At 39.3% G+C, this 24268-nt stretch overlaps 1 protein-coding gene across 1 annotated transcript; it reads right to left on the reverse strand.

Annotated features, from left to right (window-relative positions):
* Nucleotides 1-1996: 1996 nt before the first annotated feature.
* On the reverse strand, nt 1997-20778 carry LOC134532593 (uncharacterized). Its single transcript, XM_063369158.1, has 3 exons — nt 20673-20778; nt 9498-10096; nt 1997-5298 (listed from the first exon to the last, which is right to left on the reverse strand). Exons 1-3 carry the CDS (start codon nt 20673-20675, stop codon nt 4626-4628), a joined length of 1275 nt encoding a protein of 424 aa, XP_063225228.1. The 5' UTR covers nt 20676-20778; the 3' UTR covers nt 1997-4625.
* Between the last annotated feature and the right edge of the window lie 3490 nt (nt 20779-24268).

Here is a 24268-nt window from a genome sequence, read left to right on the forward strand (position 1 = left end):
ACGTAAGGCATGCCACGCGCGCCTGGCCGGATTACAAGGGTCGTCGCTACCTACCTCTCCCTCCTCACCCGCATATCGCCATGCCTTGGGGTATTATCCATCGCTGAGCGGCCTTGGGAATTCCGCGGGTCGAGCTAATGGTAACTAAGCATGTAACATTTAAATTAAACTGTGTGGGGCCCAAAGTTGACTAAATAATGTCTACTAACGATAATAATACCGGTCTTGATGTAAGTTTTTGGACATACGCCATTGCTAAGAACTTTTTCTGTTGAAGAAAAACTAATAAATAAAATAAATAAAAATAAAAATAAAAATAAAAATACTCAAAAAAAGATACAAAAAACACACAAAATTAAGCAAACAATTGCTGTTGTCAACAAGGATATGAACACCACAAAATATTCCGAAACAGGAATATGGTCAGCAAACAAAGAAAAAACAAAGAAAAATGTACTAAGAGAACGAAAAAATCCCCACAAATGATGACAACACAAAAATATTGAAACCCAAAATAATTCAGCACAACAGTTGAAGCGAGACAAAAAACATGACAAAACGAAAAAAACAAACAAATACAATAGTTTTACCTAAACAGAAACAAGCGACGTTTCGGGAACTGCTATCTGCTCCCGTCCTCAGGCAGAGACGCACATGGTACGGAAACACAGGTGCGACTTTCGGAATATTTTGTGGTGTTCATATCCTTGTTGACAACAGCAATTGTTTGCTTAATTTTGTGTGTTTTTTGTATCTTTTTTTGAGTATTTTTTATTTTTATTTTTATTTATTTATTTTATTTATTAGTTTTTCTTCAACAGAAAAAGTTCTTAGCAATGGCGTATGTCCAAAAACTTACATCAAGTCATGCACTCCCATTGCACAAATCTTTTAAAGATAACAATAATACCGGTGTTATACCGACTCCTGATGCCGCCCTTTGAAGGTGGCTATCAACGAAAAATGGCAGCGTCCGCCACATTTACCACACTGCGAACATCCCTATCCATCTCACTGGAAGTGTGGGACGAGGCGGGTGTTCGGTCCGCTGCCTTCTTTCGCTCGAGAGCATTGCAAACTAGGCCTTTACACATAGATAAGCTAGTATTTCTAATGTAACATGTATGCTTCAAAATATAAAATATGTGGGCAGCATATTTATTTGCATAGCCGTTAAAAGAAAAGAATTCAGAAAACTAGACACATTAAAATATTGGTCATGCTGTTGCTTACTCTAATTGACCCGCTGAATCCCACATAAACTGTACCAAGCGGCAAGGTCTGACCGTAATGTCATCGAGACGGATGGTAGGAACTGCCCCTAGTCAGACCATTATAACAAGGATTAGGAAGGCAATAGCGAGACTGGAATTTGGTCTGCGTCATACTCCAAGATACAGCGACACCCCTCACTCGCGCGCTGTCACTCACTCTCGTCTATGGATCCATGCACATGTAGGTACACGTTCCATCCGCCATGGGTGGTCTCCAGCGCGAAGCGAGGCCATTTGAAAGGCCTTACGACCGCATTGCTCTGTCTGCACGCACGCGATGTTCGGGACGCGGTGCTACGAACACTCGCGACAGTTCACGAGGGTAAGAAATTGTTTTCTTGGCTGCGCGTTTCCCAACCATGCCATCACGATCAGAAAAAATCCATATTTCTGCGAGCGCCAACAGTCATTTCAAAAAATCATTTCTGTAATTTAATGGCCTTATAAACAGTTATATTAACTTGACTTCCGTCCGCGAAAGGCATAGTTGTGGACAGTTTCCGAGATATCAGGCTTGTCGGCTGGCGGACAGCTCAGACAAACGCACGCTGCGTGCAACCAACCGAGTGTCACAGCCCAGTCACAGCCCAGTCACAGCCCAGGACGTAGCTTGGGGAAGTACACTCAGACAAGGGTGCCCATGTCCACATCTCTGATCTCAACCCTGGAGCTGAAGACGAAGAAAAACCATTGTAGCATAATCGTCTACATCATATCTCATCTTCAGATTGCAGCGAGAATGCGATCGAATCAAGTCATTATTTTAATAAAAGATATTTTGATTATTTATGGAATTTTTCCCCTAATTTCTATGTATATAACTACGGATTTTCACGATGGCAACCAAGACTACTACTGTACTCTAGCGGGTAAAAAGCTAATATGGCATACACAAGATGGCTGCCATTACATCGTACGGACTGACGCAATATTCGTCGCCATTTTTAATCGAATGAGTTCACCGGGTTTGAACCGAGGTTTCCATCTTGTGCGTTTTTTTATCAATATTTTATTAAATAAATATTTTTATGAATTTTAATTTTTTTCCAAATTAATTTTTACTGTTAAAAATTGCTGGAGTTTCTAAAATCCAAAATGGCGGGTGTGATGTAAGCAATATTTATTTTTTAAAAAATTAAGTACGCATTTTCAACTTGTTTTATTATTACATTACACGAATTAAGTAACTAAACATTTTGTATATTTTATTGGAAATTTTATCAAAAATTAAAGAATATCAAGTTTGCGGTCAAAGTCGTGACCTCTGCGACTTGCTTTTAGGAATTTTAAGCCGTTTTTAAGACATTTGGTTCTTTCAAATGCAAAAATATGTTGAGGCATAAAATTTTTGAGAAATAAAAACGGGAAAACATTTTTGAGGAATGTTGAGTTTTAAGATGGCCGCCGTGACGTCAGAGGTTGGTCGGTCAGTCATTGACCCCACCTCACACCTCAGCGTGGAACCTTACACAGGAGTCCCATTCATTTACTACTTGTATAGTACCACTCCTATGACTCGCACAGAGCATTTGATCTGAAATGTGGAAAAAAATACTAAACATGTCTGGAGTTGAACACCTATGAAGCATTGGCAACAAGTCTTCTTCGGAAAGTGGATCTAGTGCGTCGTTATACGACAGAAAGGATGACAATGATAATTTGTCCATATCTGATGAGGTAAGTCTTCCTGATCAGTTCGTTGAAAACATTTCTTTGAATGTTCCGAGACCAAAAAAGGAAAGAAATTTAACGTATAATTATTTTAAAGTAATGCCGAGCGTGATAAATATACGCATAAATTGTTTTCAATTAAATTTGTTGAAAGTTTAATACGACTTGAAAGTCGTATTACACTTTCCAGTAGGAATAACGATGTCAGGTTAGGTAGTAAGCTTCCATTGACGCTATCAGAGAGAGTCTATGAAAGGTTTAGCAGTCTCCTGGCAGTGTTCATGCAAGTGTTTGTGAGGTTATGTTCCCGTATGTATTATTTATTTGCAATTTTAAGTTGTAATTTAAATAAAAATTATTTAAATAAGAATAAACATTCCACATATTTATTGATTCAAAATTATCTTGATTATTTTAATAAAATATATCTATACACATTTTTATGTTAACAACCATGATTATAATATCACTACGGTCATTTTAATTTATTTCTATTAATTATTTGCATGCAAAACTAAGTTTTTTATTGGTTACGCCACGTAAATGTAACTTCTAAAGCGCATACGTAAGTACACGCACTTTTTTTCTTTTATTTGTTTATCTTTGCTGTAACATAATACCCAGGGGTGTCATGATTTGATTGTGTAAATTTCCTTTACCCTTTTTTTATTCTTCTGGTTCATGATTGAGTACCCTGCACGATATTAATTTCATATCTTAATGAGATTTTTTGAACAGTAATAAAGTATTCTTAATTGTTTTTCTTAAATAACTATATAATATTTAAAAACATAATTTATTCAAAACAATTTATTAATTTCGTCAAAGTTTGCAATTGTCATATTAAAATTTTGTAGCCAGTAAAAGAAATAATTTCGAAGTTACCTTGTTATTTATTTTAAAACCTGCTTCATATATAGCAACCTAATTCATTAATGGATTCGTGACCTCAGTAGCTTCAGAAAGATATTTCCAAGGTTGTAGTCATCTCTGGAAAATTATAAAATGGTAGCAGTATTCTTCACGTCAGCACGCATCCAAATAAACATTAGATATATAATTAATTAATCACAGGTAGCCTATTGCTACCACCAGTTTCAAATCTTCGAAATATTATCTATATGTAGGATTATTTAAATTTTATTCACATCATAAAGACGTGTTTGAAAGATTTGTGCAATGGGAGTGCATGACTTGATTTAAGCTTTTGGACATACGCCATTGCTAAGCACATGTATGTCTGTAGAAGAAAACTACAAAAAACACAGACAAACACACAAATTAAGCAAGTTTTTGTCTTTTGTTTTTTTTGTAGTTTTCTTCTACAGACATACATGTGCTTAGCAATGGCGTATGTCCAAAAGCTTAAATCAAGTCATAAATACTTGTCTTGTATTTGAAATTGCATTATCTCCGAAAATCACAGAATTGGAATGTTAAATTACCAGTTAAAAATAGTGTAATTCGCATACGTAAATATCATAATTTGTCAGAAAAAAGTAATTGTTTGTTTCACTGAATAATTTTCAATATTTTTCAATTAAAATAATTATTCATTAAATGTTCCTAAAATTTAGTACATAAAAAATAACGCTACACCTATAATATGAATACATGAACTTGGCAGTAAATAAAATAATCAGTAAAAATCACAGATGGATTTGCATGGATTGCACTGAATTATTTGCTCTTGAAGAAACCTTTCTTCCCGTAGAAGAGCAACATTCTCTGGAAAGCTTCTCTGAACCGTTCTCCCCGCAGAGCTTTAGTCAGGTAGTCCACGTGGTCCGACTCGGAGGACTCCTCGGAGAGCGAGCCGAGGTCCATGGCGTCTCCGGGCTCGGCCACGACGGCGCACAGGATGGTGCAGGCCGCGTGGAAGCCGTACAGCGTCTTGTCCTGGAAGTCCTTGCGCAGGCGGTCCAGGCCGCAGACGCCGCGCGCCGCGCCCAGGGTGCTCGTGCTCGCCCTCAGCGCCTCGTGGTAGCTCGCCAGCAGCTCGTCCTCGTGGTCCTCCCTGACTCCCCTCGCGAGGCTCGTGGCCAGGAAGTACTGCAGGTCCAGCGCCGGCGAGCCGTAGCGCAGGATCTGGAAGTCGATCAGACACACCTCCTCCGGGCGGCCCGCGTCCTCCGAGTAGCGGAACAGCATGTTGTTGACCCAGAAGTCGCCGTGGTTCACCACGTTGAAGCCGTCCTCCGAGGGCACCACGAGTCGCTCCAGGTCCTCCACCACGGTGTCCCTGCGCCGACGGATCTCTCCGGCAAACCGCTCGTACCCGGGCCACGTCTCCACTATGTCCGCCAAGCTGTCGTAGGTGTTGGGAATGAACCTCATTTGAGTCTCCCTTCTCCTGGAACGCAGGGCAAAAGCACGCCAACATTGCAGGTTTAATCAATTGTTAGGCTTATTGCTTGCATGTAGCCACTCAAGATCGAAGAACCGATCTCTGATTCTTTGGTCGACATCGCAGTCGCCGATATAAGGAAGGCAGTTGCCTGACAAGGTTCCGTGTAGATTCCTCGCCGTTATGATCCACACTCAACTCTCGGTGGTCGAGGGAAGTGGGTGTGACTGGCAAAGAGCAAAAAAGCCTAACCTACCCATACAATGATGCATAAAGACAGAGGAATGACACTCAATATAATATGACGACTGCAGTATCGACCAGAACTTCGGGGAGAATAACCTTAAATTAGTTATAACTCACAAGCCTAGCCTCTACAAGAGAGAGGGAAACAAATAGACAAGGGGGGCATAGAGAGAGAGAGAGGGTGGGAAATATAGAGGGTGGGAAACAGAGAGGGTGGGAAACAGAGAGGGTGGGAAACAGAGAGGGTGGGAAACAGAGAGGGTGGGAAACAGAGAGGGTGGGAAACAGAGAGGGTGGGAAACAGAGAGGGTGGGAAACAGAGAGGGTGGGAAACAGAGAGGGTGGGAAACAGAGAGGGTGGGAAACAGAGAGGGTGGGAAACAGAGAGGGTGGGAAACAGAGAGGGTGGGAAACAGAGAGGGTGGGAAACAGAGAGGGTGGGAAACAGAGAGGGTGGGAAACAGAGAGGGTGGGAAACAGAGAGGGTGGGAAACAGAGAGGGTGGGAAACAGAGAGGGTGGGAAACAGAGAGGGTGGGAAACAGAGAGAGTGGGAAACAGAGAGGGTGGGATACAGAGAGGGTGGGATACAGAGAGGGTGGGATACAGAGAGGGTGGGAAACAGAGAGGGTGGGAAACAGAGAGGGTGGGAAACAGAGAGGGTGGGAAACAGAGAGGGTGGGAAACAGAGAGGGTGGGAAACAGAGAGGGTGGGAAACAGAGAGGGTGGGAAACAGAGAGGGTGGGATACAGAGAGGGTGGGAAACAGAGAGGGTGGGATACAGAGAGGGTGGGAAACAGAGAGGGTGGGAAACAGAGAGGGTGGGATACAGAGAGGGTGGGAAACAGAGAGGGTGTGATACAGAGAGGGTGGGAAAAAGAGGGTGGGATACAGAGAGGGTGGGAAACAGAGAGGGTGGGAAACAGAGAGGGTGGGATACAGAGAGGGTGGGAAACAGAGAGGGTGGGAAATAGAGAGGGTGGGAAATATAGAGGGTGGGAAATATAGAGGGTGGGAAACAGAGAGGGTGGGAAACAGAGAGGGTGGGAAACAGAGAGGGTGGGAAATATAGAGGGTGGGAAACAGAGAGGGTGGGAAACAGAGAGGGTGGGATACAGAGAGGGTGGGAAACAGAGAGGGTGGGAAATATAGAGGGTGGGATACAGAGAGGGTGGGATACAGAGAGGGTGGGAAACAGAGAGGGTGGGATACAGAGAGGGTGGGATACAGAGAGGGTGGGATACAGAGAGGGTGGGAAACAGAGAGGGTGGGATACGAGAGGGTGGGATACGAGAGGGTGGGAAACAGAGAGGGTGGGAAACAGAGAGGGTGGGAAATATAGAGGGTGGGAAATATAGAGGGTGGGAAACAGAGAGGGTGGGAAACAGAGAGGTTGGGATACAGAGAGGGTGGGAAACAGAGAGGGTGGGAAACAGAGAGGGTGGGAAACAGAGAGGGTGGGAAACAGAGAGGGTGGGAAACAGAGAGGGTGGGATACAGAGAGGGTGGGATACAGAGAGGGTGGGAAACAGAGAGGGTGGGATACGAGAGGGTGGGATACGAGAGGGTGGGAAACAGAGAGGGTGGGAAACAGAGAGGGTGGGAAATATAGAGGGTGGGAAATATAGAGGGTGGGAAACAGAGAGGGTGGGAAACAGAGAGGGTGGGAAACAGAGAGGGTGGGAAACAGAGAGGTTGGGATACAGAGAGGGTGGGAAACAGAGAGGGTGGGATACAGAGAGGGTGGGAAACAGAGAGGGTGGGAAACAGAGAGGGTGGGAAACAGAGAGGGTGGGAAACAGAGAGGGTGGGAAACAGAGAGGGTGTTAAACAGAGAGGGTGGGAAACAGAGAGGGTGGGAAACAGAGAGGGTGGGAAACAGAGAGGGTGGGAAACAGAGAGGGTGGGAAACAGAGAGGGTGGGAAACAGAGAGGGTGGGAAACAGAGAGGGTGGGATACAGAGAGGGTGGGAAACAGAGAGGGTGGGATACAGAGAGGGTGGGAAACAGAGAGGGTGGGAAACAGAGAGGGTGGGATACAGAGAGGGTGGGAAACAGAGAGGGTGTGATACAGAGAGGGTGGGAAAAAGAGGGTGGGATACAGAGAGGGTGGGAAACAGAGAGGGTGGGAAACAGAGAGGGTGGGATACAGAGAGGGTGGGAAACAGAGAGGGTGGGAAATAGAGAGGGTGGGAAATATAGAGGGTGGGAAATATAGAGGGTGGGAAACAGAGAGGGTGGGAAACAGAGAGGGTGGGAAACAGAGAGGGTGGGAAATATAGAGGGTGGGAAACAGAGAGGGTGGGAAACAGAGAGGGTGGGATACAGAGAGGGTGGGAAACAGAGAGGGTGGGAAATATAGAGGGTGGGATACAGAGAGGGTGGGATACAGAGAGGGTGGGAAACAGAGAGGGTGGGATACAGAGAGGGTGGGATACAGAGAGGGTGGGATACAGAGAGGGTGGGAAACAGAGAGGGTGGGATACGAGAGGGTGGGAAACAGAGAGGGTGGGAAACAGAGAGGGTGGGAAATATAGAGGGTGGGAAATATAGAGGGTGGGAAACAGAGAGGGTGGGAAACAGAGAGGTTGGGATACAGAGAGGGTGGGAAACAGAGAGGGTGGGAAACAGAGAGGGTGGGAAACAGAGAGGGTGGGAAACAGAGAGGGTGGGATACAGAGAGGGTGGGATACAGAGAGGGTGGGAAACAGAGAGGGTGGGATACGAGAGGGTGGGATACGAGAGGGTGGGAAACAGAGAGGGTGGGAAACAGAGAGGGTGGGAAATATAGAGGGTGGGAAATATAGAGGGTGGGAAACAGAGAGGGTGGGAAACAGAGAGGGTGGGAAACAGAGAGGGTGGGAAACAGAGAGGTTGGGATACAGAGAGGGTGGGAAACAGAGAGGGTGGGATACAGAGAGGGTGGGAAACAGAGAGGGTGGGAAACAGAGAGGGTGGGAAACAGAGAGGGTGGGAAACAGAGAGGGTGGGAAACAGAGAGGGTGTTAAACAGAGAGGGTGGGAAACAGAGAGGGTGGGAAACAGAGAGGGTGGGAAACAGAGAGGGTGGGAAACAGAGAGGGTGGGAAACAGAGAGGGTGGGAAACAGAGAGGGTGGGAAACAGAGAGGGTGGGAAACAGAGAGGGTGGGAAACAGAGAGGGTGGGAAACAGAGAGGGTGGGAAACAGAGAGGGTGGGAAACAGAGAGGGTGGGAAACAGAGAGGGTGGGAAACAGAGAGGGTGGGAAACAGAGAGGGTGGGAAACAGAGAGGGTGGGAAACAGAGAGGGTGGGAAACAGAGAGGGTGGGAAACAGAGAGGGTGGGAAACAGAGAGGGTGGGAAACAGAGAGGGTGGGATACAGAGAGGGTGGGAAACAGAGAGGGTGGGAAACAGAGAGGGTGGGAAACAGAGAGGGTGGGAAACAGAGAGGGTGGGAAACAGAGAGGGTGGGAAACAGAGAGGGTGGGAAACAGAGAGGGTGGGAAACAGAGAGGGTGGGAAACAGAGAGGGTGGGAAACAGAGAGGGTGGGAAACAGAGAGGGTGGGAAACAGAGAGGGTGGGAAACAGAGAGGGTGGGAAACAGAGAGGGTGGGAAACAGAGAGGGTGGGAAACAGAGAGGGTGGGAAACAGAGAGGGTGGGAAACAGAGAGGGTGGGAAACAGAGAGGGTGGGAAACAGAGAGGGTGGGAAACAGAGAGGGTGGGAAACAGAGAGGGTGGGAAACAGAGAGGGTGGGAAACAGAGAGGGTGGGAAACAGAGAGGGTGGAAAACAGAGAGGGTGGGAAACAGAGAGGGGGGAATCAGAGTGGGGGGAATCAGAGTGGGGGGAATCAGAGTGGGGGGAAATAGAGTGGGGGGAAATAAAGTGGGGGAAAAGAGAAAGCGAAAAATAAGATAGCAAAAAAAGAGACGGGGAATAAGGAAAAAAGAAATAAATGTAATTCTTGTTACCCCGTGTTGTGGACCAGCTCCGGCAAGTGCTCGATGACGGCCGGGTCGCGGCGCACCAGCTCCGCCGACAGCCCGTGGAAGGCGGCGAGCGCCCTCAGCGCCAGGCGACAGTGCGCGAGGTCCAGTCCCGTCTTGCGGTCCGCCATCTTGAAGCCTCTGGAGGAGACGTCCTCCAGCACCACGATGTCCGGCGTGTCCGCGGGGAGGTAGGCGGGGGTCACCGGCGGGCAGCTGGTGAGGGTCCTCAGGGCGGGCAGCAGGCGGCTGTACGCGAACACCTCCTTCTGGAAGAGGCGCAGCTCTGCCACGAAGCGCCGCATCACGGGCAGCTCGGGTGGCGTCTTGACGACCAGCGACCTCCTGCGCCGGCCGCCGCCGCCGTCGCGGTAGTCCACCTCCACCTTGCGCAGGTCGCTGGCATAGTTGTCGCCCTGCGCCGAGGCCGGCCTCACCTCCACGCCGTCCACCGTCAGCGCGGGGTCGTCCTCGGCTCTCCGCAGCAGCCCCGCCAGGAAGTCTGTCGTCAGCCACGGCGTGGTCGCGGTGGCGAGGGACATCTCGACCTGGCCCGCGATGTCACGAGAGCAACGCTGTCGTTCCTGCGTGTGGTGGAGAAGTCATATACACACACTCACACCAGATGTTTTAAGCATGCATTGGGGACAGTTACTACTGTAAATCTACCACTATGTCCTGGGTAAAACTAGGTTTGTTTTTCATAAATGCTTTTTATTCAATGAGTGTAGTGATTAGAGAGGCCTGAAGGCTAAATATATATATACAATAGTAATAACAACACACTCAAACCCTACGAAGCAAACGAACAGCAATTTCAGACGAAATAGTCTCTTCTTGCAGAGGTGATAATCGATAAGCATGAAAGGACAAAATTATACATGATAAAACACACTATAAACAGACATAAAGTACATGGGGAAAAGTAGAATTAAAAAACACCACCAAATAATCGATTTTATATGCAATGAGATTATAAACTAGGCCTGAGATATGATCCCCCCCCCCCCCCCCCCCCATAATTCTAGTAAATTCTTTTTTTTAGATTTATGTTAAGTATTATTTTCTTTATAGGATATTTACACAAAGTCCACCACAAATAAATTATAAAGGATGGGAATAAGATATTAGCACTTTTTTTAAGTAATCATTCTTTTCCGTGAGGTTTTCTGACAAAGGTTGGCTTCCTAAAAACGGGTATTACCCTCTCTTGCACGGCGAAAGGCCCTAACGCTCTCAGGCATACAAGAAATTACCTACATTTTGAACGTACTCCACATGAAGAGCAGTTTGAAGCTTTTTTAAGTCACTAGGAGAAAAATTACAATGCCTAACGCGTTTTTTTTTTTTTACTATTCCACAAATAACTTTCGTTTAGCCAAACTCTCAGCTATTAAAAAAAAAAAAAAAATTATTAAAATGCTCTCATCGGTTTCGTCCATTTGAAAGCTAGGACTGAGGGAGAGACAAACAACACCGACACGAAACTTATTTAGTCATTAATGAGAGGCTATTAAAATAATTATAGGTATTAAATGTATACACAGCCAAGCTACAGCGCCGCAAAACAGAGAGTTCGAAGCCATGGTGTGGCGCTTTGCCGCCACGCAGCGCTAGAGGCGCTCGAGATGCGCGTTACAGCCGCCCGATAGCAGCACTAGTGCCGGCGCGCGGCGTCGCGGATTATCTTTGCAGGACTATTTTCTTATATACTGCCCGTGCTGTAATCTCAAACCATATATATTTTTTTAATTAAAGTATTATTTCGTAACATTTAAATTCAATCTCATTGATTGCCATTTGTTACGTATGCGTGCTTTTTGGAAGCAGTTTACGCAAGAGTAAAATTTTCCGGTAGAACCGTTTACGTGCCGTTGTAGAAGGGGCCTCATCCCACACAGACGGATAACGGTAAACGGAGACGGATTTCCTGGAATATTTCACAATCGCGTTCTGCTGCTTCCACAATGACCGGAAACGTAACTATGGCAACCAATGAGATTGCAATAGTACGAGGTTACGAAGTACCTATACCTAAATTTAATTTTTAAAAATCCGTTCCGACACAGCCTACAGGCGTAAGTAGAATTCGAAGGTATTTAAGCTGCAAACATTTTGGAAAATTTTATCAACTTCTGGATCATTTTAAGAAAATGCACATAGATTATTTTATGTTCTCCAATATTACAAAATGATCGTTTTAATATTTGCTCATTTTTCATGAAGCGAAAATATTTCGCATATTTTTAACTCTATGAATCCAGCATGTAATAGCACAGAACGAATTTCATATTATATGCCAACAAAGATATATATATTTTTTGTCCTTCAAACACTTTTTCATCCCTTCCAAAAATAAAATGGTTGTATAAAAAATTTTCCTGCATCAAGGTATAAGATAATAAGGTGGTTTAAAATAAATTCGAACAAATTTCATACAAAGAAAGTTTTTATTTATTTTTTTTATTTCAACCCGTTTTTACAGTAATAATTAGTTCCATCATAAAAATTTTCAGCCATAGTTTTAGATTTATACAATTATTTATAACTGATTTGATAGTATATCTTTTTTAATATATTTATTTATTTATTTACTTTTAAACCATATTTCCACCCCTTGCAGTAATGATTTGTCATATAAAAATTAATTTCGGACGAATTTCAACAATATTTTTAGGTTGTACAATAAAAAGGAATGGATTTCATAGTGTACAAGGAACGGATTTTATGACTGTTTAAATTTCTACCCCTAGAGCAATGGTGAATCTATCAAAAATTGTTTCAGACAAAAGTTTTAGATAATTATAAGATTTACAAACACACTGAACGAATTCAATGGTGTGTCTACAAACTGATTTATAATTTTTTTTGTCCTCCAACCCTTGTTTTTTTTCCATCCCTTGCAGTTATAGTTGGTTGTATCAAAACAATTTTTAGACAAACGCTTTTAGTGTAACGCCTACGAGTTATAATAAATACGTTTAAAAGGATGTAATATTCATTATATTACGGGAGTTACCGCGATTTTTCAGTTTTTCAAAAACCTTTCCCGTTCCTACCTTTTTTGTCGGATATTGCCCTTTAATGAACTCGACCGAGATTTTTCACTACTAGATTTTATGTATCAGTTTGGAAGCGTTTTGTGAAACATTGCGACTGTTATCGTGACCACAGCATTGTGATTATATATAAACTTTTGAGCCTACGATGGATTTGGGGTTAATGGACCATGAAACTGTTCTTTACAAAGCGAATCAATATTTCCAACATTTCTATTAACGTTTAATTTCATTTAATTATAATCTAACATAACATTTTAATTATCAACCCTTACTTTCTCTGGCATAAAAGTATGGGTATATTTTAAAATTTTCTTAAATGAGATTTTATGCTATTTTTGTTTCAGTACGCATATTTAGATTGTAAAAGTTTTTAAATTTAAAATAGTCAAAATGTGTTATGTGGGGAAGAGGGAACGGCCGAAATTCCCCTCCCCCATCTCCAAATTATGTTTGCCCCTTATGTTGAGCGTATTTCGCACAACAAAGGTAGAATCTTAAATTAGGTTCCCGCAAATTCATTTTGTAATTAAATTAGTATACAAAATTACTGGATTCAGGTAAACATTTTGGTATGAAAATTATTCAATTCAAAACAGTAAATGCAAGCAGCTGGTTTGGCTGGCTAATACAGTTTGTAGAGGCCAAACATGGTACCCATCCGAAATGCCCCGCTGCAGACTGTCAATCTTTAACGGTAACACACACCTTTGGAAGACACGCGTGTCCCATAACGAGCTATGAGTTTGATGTATCATTGTATCTATAACATAAATGTTTACGAAAGATGCAACAATATACAAGACTCGAGGAATCTTTCCACCTTAAGTGGAAATTGTAAGAACTAAAATTCCACTTAAATGTGACATTTTGATTTTTTTTTAACATAAATAAATAATTGGGAATATTTAATAGGAACAAATTTGGAACCTTCTTTGAAATTTTTAGAATTTATACTTCTTTGGACGCGTTATGAAAAAATTAAGAGAGTGAATTTTTACGATACGTGCGCACCATGCAACAAAATTTTCACAGAATGAATAGAAATCTAAAAACAAAAATGTTACATACAAATAAAAAATATATATGTCCTTTAAATCATATACTTTAGTGATTTTGAATATTGGCCAATATCTTTAAAAACATTTATTTATTGTGAATATTAGTAATAGAAATTGCGTTTATTTACTTTTTAAAGTGTATTTAAATAAGTGAGTCTATGTTTCCAATGTATAATTTATTTGCATCATAAATTACGTTATATTATAAATATTTTTTTAAAAAAATTAGAATAATTATCCATTATATTTTCTGAATTTCGTCATTAAAATTTATCTCGATTACTTTTAAAAAATTAATTTTTTACACAATATTGAAATTCTGAGTATTCATTGAATTTTTTTGTGATTTGTTTTAATATTTATTCTTTACCAACCGTATTTATAATATCACTCCAGTCCTTCTATTATTTTATTATTTGCTTGCAAAATTATAGATTTTTTTTTGCTAAGCCAAGTAATTACAGAGGTGCCCCCCCCCCCCCAAACACTATGACTCACCCCCCCCCTAAACTAATGATACGCCTCCCCCCCTCCCCGAATTTTTTTATGCGATTTTCTAAATTATTTACTAAATTATTTTATAATATAATACTTTTTTAGTATTATATTTTATCACATTTTGCATTAATTAAAACTGATTTTCTAATAATAATTTTGGTCATATCAGGTAATATTTCCATCCTGAACCGACAGATGCCAAACTGCTTTTGTTAAGGAAAGTGCGGGGTTGCCAATTTGATTTACAAGATCCCTTTCAATTATCAAAGCACCAGAATCGTATTTTCACATTAGAAGCTATAATTATGTAAATAATATATACATTTTTCTCGTCTTTTAACCACCCCCCCCCCCCCTCCCTGAAATTTTAATGACGCAGTCTGCGTCGTTACCCCGCCTTGTGGGCACCCCTGAATTATAACTTCAAATGCGCAACCATTTATTTATTTTATGGATATTTGGTAAATAATAGGTATATTATATTTTATTGAAACCCCGATTAAATTGACATACTGAACATTAATTGTTTTAATAAAAGTATTTTAAATATAATGTAATTATTATTTCCCCTATTTTAGGTTTCTGCACAGGATTTTGAATAAATTCATTATAAACCCAGAATTTTTCATACTAAAAAAGTACTTAATGTTTTTTTCGAACTTAAGGGAAAATGTTTATGTCAGTCCTAGCATATACTGAAAGCTTAAATCATGTGGTAATACAGTTTTGGATTTACCCTTCGTATGTACCCTTCGTCTCAAAGCTCTTTATTCTGAGTATATTATATATTAAATCAATAATCATTAAGTTTTCCCAACATACTGAAAAACTCGGGTTCCTATGGTTTTGGGAAAAACTATTTTGAGTAACTTATACTGACACAGAGACTTATCTGCCTGCTCAGTTACCAATATTTAACGAATTGACCTTAATAATACTGTTTTACCTACTTCATTTCTAATTTCATTAAAAATTATTAATGTATGTAGTTACGAATATAGCGTTTTAAATAACCATTTTTATAACTGAATAAAAATTTAATCTAGTCTAAATAATTTACTTTGAAAGTGTAGGCCTATTGGGTATTTTACTTGCAACTATTAACTTCAATGAATATTTAGGCTCTGCAATTGTATAAGTTTCTAATGACAGCCTTGAAGCAAGAAAGAATGTATTCGGAAAGCTACCATGTAAATATACTGAGAAACATAAACTAAGTGATTTGTGGGTATTAAACTAAGGGTAACTAATTCGATTCTAAGTACCCGTTTACACAGTTCACTTTAATTTAAAAATATTTTTATATATAAATTGCATGGGAGTATCTGCAATAATATTTATTCCTGGCAGTGTTTGTATGGTTCAAATGGGCGCACAATTAAAAATAAGCGATTACACAAAAGGCTGTGCACATTACTACACATCGCCTGTGATATTGGTTCCCAATTCAATACTTATACGTTAACTTAAGCCAATAAAATTTCGCGAAGAATCTAACATATGTTGGTAGCGTTAGTAAATAGAATTTAGGTTTTATTCTTCCGTTAAAACTTACTAGCAGCTTTTAAACACTATTTTTAGACTCAATTTTATGAAGTTATGCAAGGTTAAGCAAAATCTTTACCAATAAATATTTATGGAACACAAATAATCACAATGATTTATTTTTTAAAGCAAAAATACATCAAAATTTAATAACTGGACTACTTATTGCCACTCTAGGATATATAACCATAAACAGTTCCCACGCCCACCAACGTATCCTATTCTGCTCTCAATTGCTGTAGCGTCATGCGTCCGTAACGGAAATCAAATAGTCATTATCTTTGAAAGATTTGTGCGATGGGAGTGCATGACTTGATGTAAGCTTTTGGACACACGCCATTGCTAAGCATTTTTTCTGTAGAAGAAAACTAAAAAATACCCAAAAGACAATAAACAAAAATTAAGCAAAAAAATGGCTGTTGTCAACAGGATATAAACACCACATAATAATCCAAAACAGGAATATGGTCAACAAACAAAGAAAAACAAGGAAAAATGGACTAAGAGAACGAAAAAACCCGACAAATGATGACAGCACAAAAATATTGAACCCAAAAAAAAAAAAAATTCAGCACAACAGTTGGAACGAGACAAAAACACGACAAAACGAAAAGACGAAACAAACACAATAGTTTTTCCAAAACAGAAACAAGCGACGTTTCGGGAACTGCTATCTGCTCCCGTCCTCAGGCAGAGACGCACATGGTACGAAAACACAGGTGCGGTTCTCTTAGTCCATTTTTCTTTGTTTTTCGCCGTAGGCCTGTTCACTACCGCCTCGATTACACTGCGCAAGTTTTCTAGCTGCTCGCCCGCGAATCTATTGTGGCGCTCGGACTAGCCTGATGTAATCACGCCGACTTATCACAAGGCTCGCATTTTACGTGCGAATAAAGTTCAGGTCGATGGAACAGCTAAAATACAAATTCGCCAAGAGAAAAACATTCGACATCAAATTAAAAATAAATTTAATCACTAGTAAAATAAACGCGTTTCTTCACTTCCAAAGAACGTGATTTAAGAACAGAATACTCTTGTACGCTGGCAAAGCGAGTTTCATGACCTGTGTAATGTAATCGAGGCTTTTGAGACACTTTTTTTCATTCTCGCCGCAATACAGTGTAAATCGGAATTAAACTTCGGCTGTAGGTAAATCACGAAAACATAATTTGAACATATTTTCGACTTATAATCAAAAAAAGATTCCCGCGGCTATGAAGTCTGAGAAAAACATTAATTTTATTATTTAAATATCTATCTATATATATATATATATATATATATATATAAAAGAAAGTCGTGTTAGTTACACTATTTATAACTCAAGAACGGCTGAACCGATTTGGCTGAAAATTGGTAGGGAGGTAGCTTAGAACCAGGAGACGGACATAGGATACTTTTTATCCTGTTTCTGGGGGGAAAAAATAATAGTTTAAAAAAACTAAAAAAACACGCTTTATATAGAAAACCAAATTAAAAAATAGAAAATCAAGAAAGTATATTGTGCTCAATAATCATAACCCACTCTCACTGTTCATTTAATTAAATGTCACTTTTAATTTAATTAAATGTCACAATATTTAATAGACTTTGTTTATATCGCGCCGAAGACAAACGAAAGAAAAGAGTTCGCACATGAGCGAAATGGTTTTCTTTACAATGTGCGAACTCTTTTCTTTCAGTTTGTCTTTGGCGCGATATAAACAAAGCCTACTAAATATTGTGAAATTATATAAATTGACGACAATCTTATTTTGCAAACTTAATAATGGAATAATCTTATCAAATTAGTGTATTGTCATCGGTCCTCGATAAATCTACAAAATTTGAATGAAATCTGGCCGTTTAAAGTGGGTCAAAATCGTACCCAAAGGAGTCGGTTACAAACATACAAACAAACATACAGGTGAAGCTAATATAAAGCGTGTAAATAAAGTGGTATAACAAAACGCAACTGAAAGCAAAACGAAAAATTTATCAGTCAAAACAGCAGTCTAGCCGTTCATTTGTTAAAAATGGTAAAGCAAAATGCAACTGACATGGAATAACAAAACACAACTGACAGCTAAACGTAATGTTGCCTATGGTTAAGTATGGTTGAAAATTTGACAATGTAAAATTTTAAAGTTGACCGGTTGATGTGTTTTTTATTGACTTTCTATTGGTTTATCGTGCCGATATTATCATTAACGATACAATGCCGTGACCAAGACGATCAAATCTTTCCAGACAAGGCCGTAATGCAACTAGGATTCGAAACATTGCGAATGAAAGGACTGAGGAAGAACAAGAAATTGCACGTGGAGAGCGCCGCGTTAGTATGGCAACTTCGTGCTTCTCAATCACAAGAGCAAAGTGAGGCAGCCAGTGAAACGGCTCGGTTGGCAATGCGAAATCGTCGAGCAAACCTCAGAGATCAACAACTACATAGTTAATTTTCGACGCACAAGAAGAAATTTATCAAGTACTGATTTGAATCGAGCAGCGTTTCGATACGATTGCAGCACTGATTACTGCTTGCATACTAGCATTCGCATTGGGCCAATGGACGTAGTTTGCGAGTTTTGTGGTGCATTGAAGTTTTCCGGAGAAACGCCAGGATTGTGCTGCCTTAGTGGGAAAGTGATATTACCATTATTGACTCCGCCACCTGAGCCATTGCATTCATTGCTTCGTGGCGAAACACCCGAATCGTGACATTTTCTAGCAAACACTCAAAAATACAATAGTTGTTTCCAAATGACCTCATTTGGGGCAGACATTATCGAAGAACGCGGATTTAATCTGACATTCAAAGTATTTTTTTTTTCTTACATACAATACAGTAGAATAATAATATACTATACTTATTCTTATGTATTACTAGCTTTCACCCGCGGCTTCGCTCGCGTTATGTTCTTAAGTATCAAAGATAATTTCAAAGAAAATAAAATATGGTAATTGTTTTTTTTTTTCATTGCGTGACTGGAATCATCAGTATTTAAAAATTCTAACATCCGATTTAGCTTAAAAAAACTGAAAACATGCTTTATTGAAATATGTTTCACTATTACAAAAAAAATCATTTTTAATCCTAACAATTTGAAAAGTTCAATAAAGTTGAGTAATTAGTTCCATATAATTTTCACTAAATTACAAAATTCTCTTGAAAGTAAAATATAACCTTCAGCATCAATTTAATAAAATCCAAAATCTGCTCATTTATTGCCTCTAAGGCGGAACAAAGTTCGCCGGGTCAGCTAGTATATACATAGATAGTTATTTGGGGAAACATATTTAAGTGAAAAAACTTCTATAACTACCGCAAAAATTATCTGTTGTAAAATTTATTATTTGAAATAATTGGTGATAACACGTCAGAAATATGCATGTAAACTTATATTTCAACTAAATCATTTTACAACAGCCATCAACTTATGGTTGCTGTAGAAATTTGATTAATTATACATTATCCAGGCGTTTAGTGATCCATCTCTTTTTTTTTTCTTCTACTATTTACAAAAAAAAATTGTTCAGCTCCAAGTTCAAAGACATATACCAGCCTTAGGAAACACTTTAGGGCTATGTTCAACTTATTTGTTTCGTAATGAACTCGAATTTTGAGTCACCCAGTACCTATAGCTGAACTTTGACAAGATATCCAAGAGATGCATGCTAAACAAATTTGCACTGGGGACAGTGACTTTATTCGAGTCGCAGAAGGAATCCAAGTTAAAGCAAGCTGTTCATTGTTCGCAGGTACGACTGCTAAGCCTCCATGCATGGAACCAGGATGGAGACACAGATGCGCTATTCTTAGGCCCGTTCTGCAATGAAACGCAGACGTATCACGTGCGGAGACGGATCTCACGGAACAGTGTTCCTACAGCGGCACGGACCCGTACGAATCAGCTCGGAAATGTTGAGTTCTTACGTTTACGTAGCTCCGAGCGACCAATAGGAGCCGAGTACTTGGCTGCGGTATTAGCCATGTTTTTTATGTATTGAATACGTTAAAATTTGTTTCAAGTACAAGAATATCTAGGTTTTTTTTTGTCGTTTATTTTTATTTTGTGTAAATTTTTCCCGAGCTATGATCTTTATATATATATGTAATATACATATATATACATTATATATATAATATATATATGTATGTAATATACATACACGTAACCTTGACATGCAATCTCATTGGTTGCCATTTTTACGTTTCTGTGCATTGTGGAAGCAACACAGAGAGACGCGATAGTGAAATGTTTCCGGAAATCCGTCTCCGTTTATTATGTCATTGTATAAATGGCCTTATAGTGGAAACATGTTATGCGTGACACGCAACGCTATCTGTTGGGTAAGCTCTTAATTCTACTAGCAATAAAAAAAAACTTGGACGGGAGGTTTAAATGAAAGAGTTAGCTCTACTTGACGACTGATTGCTTTTTTAGAAGAGATTTGAAATTATTATAAAATGTCTTTCTTTTTTCTTGTTATATATTTTGTAACGAAAAGTCATGTTCTATATAAATGAGTTAAGAGATGCAGTATTTCTTGTATGCCACGCCACATAAACATGTGGCTACCAAAAAAAAATAATTAGTTTTCACCCGTTTGTTTGCCTGATAATAGTTAATGCATTAATTCTCACAATCAGAGTAGCTATGTAAGTAATATATTATGACAGCTACTTTCTAGCGTTGGGGCCCAATACTACTTCAAAAACTAGGTCTTGGCAATTAGGCATCCCAAACGTACCAGCTCTGAAGCCTAGAACACCTACGATAATTTTCGCCCAACGAGTTTGGCACAGATATTTTAGCCGCAAGTTGAATATATTATTTCCAAATTAAATTTTTTTTACGCCGTGCATCGTATTCTGCGCGAATGTTTATAGATGTGGAGCCGGTTTTAAAGTACATTTACGAAGTTGACACAAACGGTAATAAAATGCTCTCGGTTCGTGGTTTTGTGACCAAGGTCTGTAGTTGGCCCACCCCGACGGACATAGGCAGGCAACCTACCATAGCTGTCTCCGGAGACGTCTCGTGACACACGCCTTCACGCTCGTCGTTCGACTGGGTCGTGCGTACTCCTGCTATCGCGAGCGATACGCGACTACTTATAGAAGAATTACCCTGGACAAATACTGGGGTCGCGGTCGTTGCTAATTCCCCTACCCCACTTCCCCCATCAACCAGACACTCGCATGCCCGCCCTCCCTCCCTTGCCCCACCGGCTGGACAGCTAGTGGACGAGTCGTGCCTCGGTTACACTGGGCCACACAATAATATAACTAACGCTCTTGCTGTCTTTGGAAACCCAGGAAATTTGCGGGAAGACTTCATTTCACAGACGAGAGAGCCACACCCGAAGTTCCCCGAAGTTCATGGTCGCTTTTTTTTCCCCGTTCTATCTCATTGTATAAACCGGTGTGGCATTAAATTTTGCGGTCGATTAGGATAGGTTAGCTACATTATAAATACTTTAAAACATTGTGGATGGTTGGTTATATTAGGTAAGTATAGCTACATTAAAAATACTGTAAAATCAATTTATGGTTGCTTATCAAATAACTTTTTAATATGTAGCTATCCAGGGCTAGGAAACCGTTTTCATGATTTCACAGTATCTTTAATGTAGCTATCCTAACCAAATCAACCGTCCACAATGTTTTAAAGTATTTATAATATATTTAACCTAACCTAATTGACCATTAGTTATCATGAGTTACAATGAACAAAAAAACGTGATGCACGATCGGGCGTTGGCGCTCTCGTCTGTGAAATGAAGGCTTCCCGAAATTTGCTGTATTTAGAGCCACCCTAACAACTGAAATCCGTTAACTTTTAGAAATTAATTTTTGGCAAACTTTTTTTGATAGTTTTTCGTTAATGGGGATATTAACAGTATTATGTTTAAGATTTTTTTTTCAATACAGAACAACCAAAACACTGTGTCTAAAATGCTTTTAAAATTTGTTTCAAAAATTCGAAACTGCATAGCTGCAAAGTTTTTTGTGATGAAAATCATAACCTCAGTTTCTATAGCAAAAAAAAAGGGGGGGGGGGGGAGTTTGTCTGTAAAGTCGGTTTACGGACGACAATTTTGCGTGATAACGTCATAAGAAAACATTGATGAAAATTTGCATTCTTTTTAATTTTCAAATATTATTTACAGTTTTTGTAAATTTAATTTAAATCATTTGTTTAAATATAATCACGAACAACTAGTTAAAAAGGCCGCCTTAGCCTGTTTGATTTTCTTGCACGGTGGTTGGCCGGTTCTTGTACGCTCAGCTCAGGTGGAACGTGACAATTTTTCGTGCGTGCAGCCGGCGTTCATCGATTTATAAGACGTATTCACGTCAAAAAAACACGAACAAAGCAAAGCTCATAAAATATATTGTTTTGCAGCCATGCTTATTTCAGTGCTCCCAAAATAATTTAACATTGACAAACATTTTTCAAAACCATAATATTTTACCACTACTATCAATCACTTCGTAAATACACCATTCCATAAATTCTGAACTAAGAATGTTCGTATATATATTTAGTTTATGTTATTATGTTCAAGAAATATCTTTGTTTTTCTCATATAAGAAATTTAATTTTTGACATGATAACGTCTTATAAATCGATGAACGCCGGCTGCACGCACGAAAAATTGTCACGTTCCGCCTGAGCCGAGCGTGCAAGAACGGGCCAACCAACGTACGAGAAAATCGTCTATAATATCAAACAGGTTAAGGCGGGCCTTTTTAACTAATTGTTCGTGATTATATTTAAACAAATTATTTAAATTAAATTTGCAAAAACTGTAAATAATATTTGAAAATTAAAAAAACATGTCAATTTTTCATCATTGTTTTCTTATGACTTTATCACGTAAAATTATCGTCCGTAAACCGACTTTACAGACACCCCCCCCCCCTTTTTTTTTAATGTTGGTATTTCTCAACTGTTTTTTTAGTGGCCATATTCCGCCTGCACAGTTGCGCCCCCTGCTCTGGGCCGGAGGGGGTCGCTCGGGAAGTAAAGCCCCAATCACACCGGCAGGTCTCAGCTGCTTCTGGGCGGGAACACTCGCTCGTCGCCAGCTCAGAGAACAGATCGCACACCGCGGACTAACTCGCTCACTCGGACATTTTACATGCTTTACTCTCGCTGTTTTTACGAGCCTTTATTTGACTTCGCACGTTTGTACGTTTGTCTGTATATTTCAAAATCATGCAAATTCTTTTCAAACAACTTCTACTTAAACTAGAGAGACTATTTCCATATATATTTTTACTAGTTTAAGACATTTAATAAAAAAATTATTGCTGCTTTATCTTTATGATTAGCCTTCAAAATAAATAAAGATTTAATTTAATTTCAATTATATTAATAACTTTATTAATATTATTAATGTTACAAACAGCAAGAGCAAATATTCAAGAACTTGTATTTGCAGTTTTAAAAAGATCATATACTAACGAAGTTAACTTATGCTAACTAAACAAAATCAACTCATCAACATTTTTGATTTTCCCGGAAATTATCATAAGAGTAAAATTTTTGTTACGAAATACATAAAAAAAAACTGCAATAATGTTTTATGCAGTTAAAGACCGAAATAAGGATAATTTTTCTAACTAACGTTTCGAGAAATTGTAATTATGTATTTATTTATAACAAAACTTTTTAGAGTGAAATTACAAATTGGATTTTCTTATCTTTAATTAGTTGTGATACTGGATGCCAAAACTAAAGCGCTTCTTACTTATTGATCTTGTTTATGTACTTATATTTATTCAACAAGCTGCCCGACATTGGTAGTTTATATTTCGAGTTCTACGCTAAGAAATCTAATGAATTACATCTCGTATGGCGTTATGTATATATTAAAATTTGGTGTAAAAAACACATATAGGCAGGCCTACTGTCCAAATATCCCAATACATGTAAAATTATAGAAAAAAGTGAGAAGTAGATGGTAGGTTTCGTGTAAAAGTACCTATGTTCCTTAGCCAAACTTCAACTCTCCCCCCCCCCCCCTCTTCAAGGCTTTATAGGTGGCAGTCTGTACCCGATTTACAAACGGGCCTTCCGGGCATTTATATATACCTTTAACTAAATATTTTAAACAGATTTTTAAAACTCGTTTCACAGTAAACAATCTGTTTTATTACGATAGTTATAGCAGCCGTATAAAACTTCAACAACTATGTATTAAATTTAAATAAGAAAAAAAAATACAAACAGCCTGTCTTCAAAAACCCTTAGCATTTAGTAGCATAATGTGCTGTTTTCAAACTGAAAATAAATAAGCTTGGATTTATACAATTGTATGATGTTTGGGGGAACTAGAAAAGGTAGGGAGGTGGCTGAAGATTATCTGCCCATATCGCTGGATGCCTGGGCCATTAGAATATTTGTTTGCGAACATCGGTCATTAACCAGTAAACAGTAGAGATAGATAAATATTTTTGAGATTGTTATGTTGGCCCATGTATCACTTCTTATCGTCGAAATATATTTTTTTTAATAAATTCAAATCATATAAGTCATCACAAAATTATTATAATCAAATAATATACCTCTCTATATATATATGTATATATACACAAAAGTTA

This window comes from Bacillus rossius, chromosome 6 (assembly GCF_032445375.1).
Source record: "Bacillus rossius redtenbacheri isolate Brsri chromosome 6, Brsri_v3, whole genome shotgun sequence".
Taxonomy (NCBI): Eukaryota; Metazoa; Arthropoda; class Insecta; order Phasmatodea; family Bacillidae; genus Bacillus; species Bacillus rossius.